This window comes from Buceros rhinoceros, unplaced genomic scaffold (genome assembly GCF_000710305.1).
Source record: "Buceros rhinoceros silvestris isolate BGI_N320 unplaced genomic scaffold, ASM71030v1 scaffold19916, whole genome shotgun sequence".
NCBI classification, from domain to species: Eukaryota; Metazoa; Chordata; class Aves; order Bucerotiformes; family Bucerotidae; genus Buceros; species Buceros rhinoceros.
Window position 1 is genome coordinate 3313 of NW_010417336.1, and position 647 is coordinate 3959.

At 65.7% G+C, this 647-nt stretch overlaps 1 protein-coding gene across 1 annotated transcript in view; it reads left to right on the plus strand.

Moving 5' to 3' along the window:
• Nucleotides 1-457, plus strand: part of LOC104495232 (steroid 17-alpha-hydroxylase/17,20 lyase) — a 3763-nt gene extending 3306 nt beyond the window's left edge. The window contains exon 10 of the mRNA XM_010138181.1: nucleotides 189-457. Within this exon, the coding sequence (XP_010136483.1) occupies nucleotides 189-457 (269 nt within the window). The remainder of the gene's footprint in view (nucleotides 1-188) is intronic.
• Nucleotides 458-647: the final 190 nt, after the last annotated feature.

The following is a 647-nucleotide window of genomic DNA, read 5'->3' on the forward strand; positions in this document are numbered from 1 at the left end:
GAGCGGTGGAGGCGGAGCCTGGGGGGGGGGTTGGTGGTGGGGGGGGGGATCCTGCTGCCTGCTGGCTGGAGCAGGCAGCAGACACTGTCTGCTCTTTCATCTCGGGGGAGGAACACACATGTGATGAACTCCAGCAGGTCTCAGGCGTTGGTCCCTGCCAACACCGATGACGCCCCTTCCCCTTGCAGGCCGCTTCCTGGACGAGCGGGGCCAGCACATCCACTCGCCCTCACCCAGCTACCTGCCCTTCGGGGCTGGGATCCGCGTGTGCCTGGGCGAAGTCCTGGCCAAGATGGAGCTCTTCCTCTTCCTGGCCTGGGTGCTGCAGAGGTTCACGCTCGAGTGCCCCCAGGACCAGCCCCTGCCCTCGCTGGAGGGCAAGTTTGGTGTCGTGCTGCAGGTGCAGAAGTTCCAGGTGAAGGCCAGGCTGCGGGATGCCTGGCGAGCAGACTCATGAAGGGGACGAGCCCTGGATCCCAGGCAGCGGAGGCATGGGATGGGCCGGGATGGAACCGTAGAGGCTGTGCCCTGCCTGCCCCATGGATGTGGGGCTGTTCGGATAAAGCTGTTCCTGATGCAGCAGGGCTCCGGCTGTTGTTTGGGCAGGCGGTGGACGGCAAGGGATGGTGGGAGGGTGCCTGAGAGGT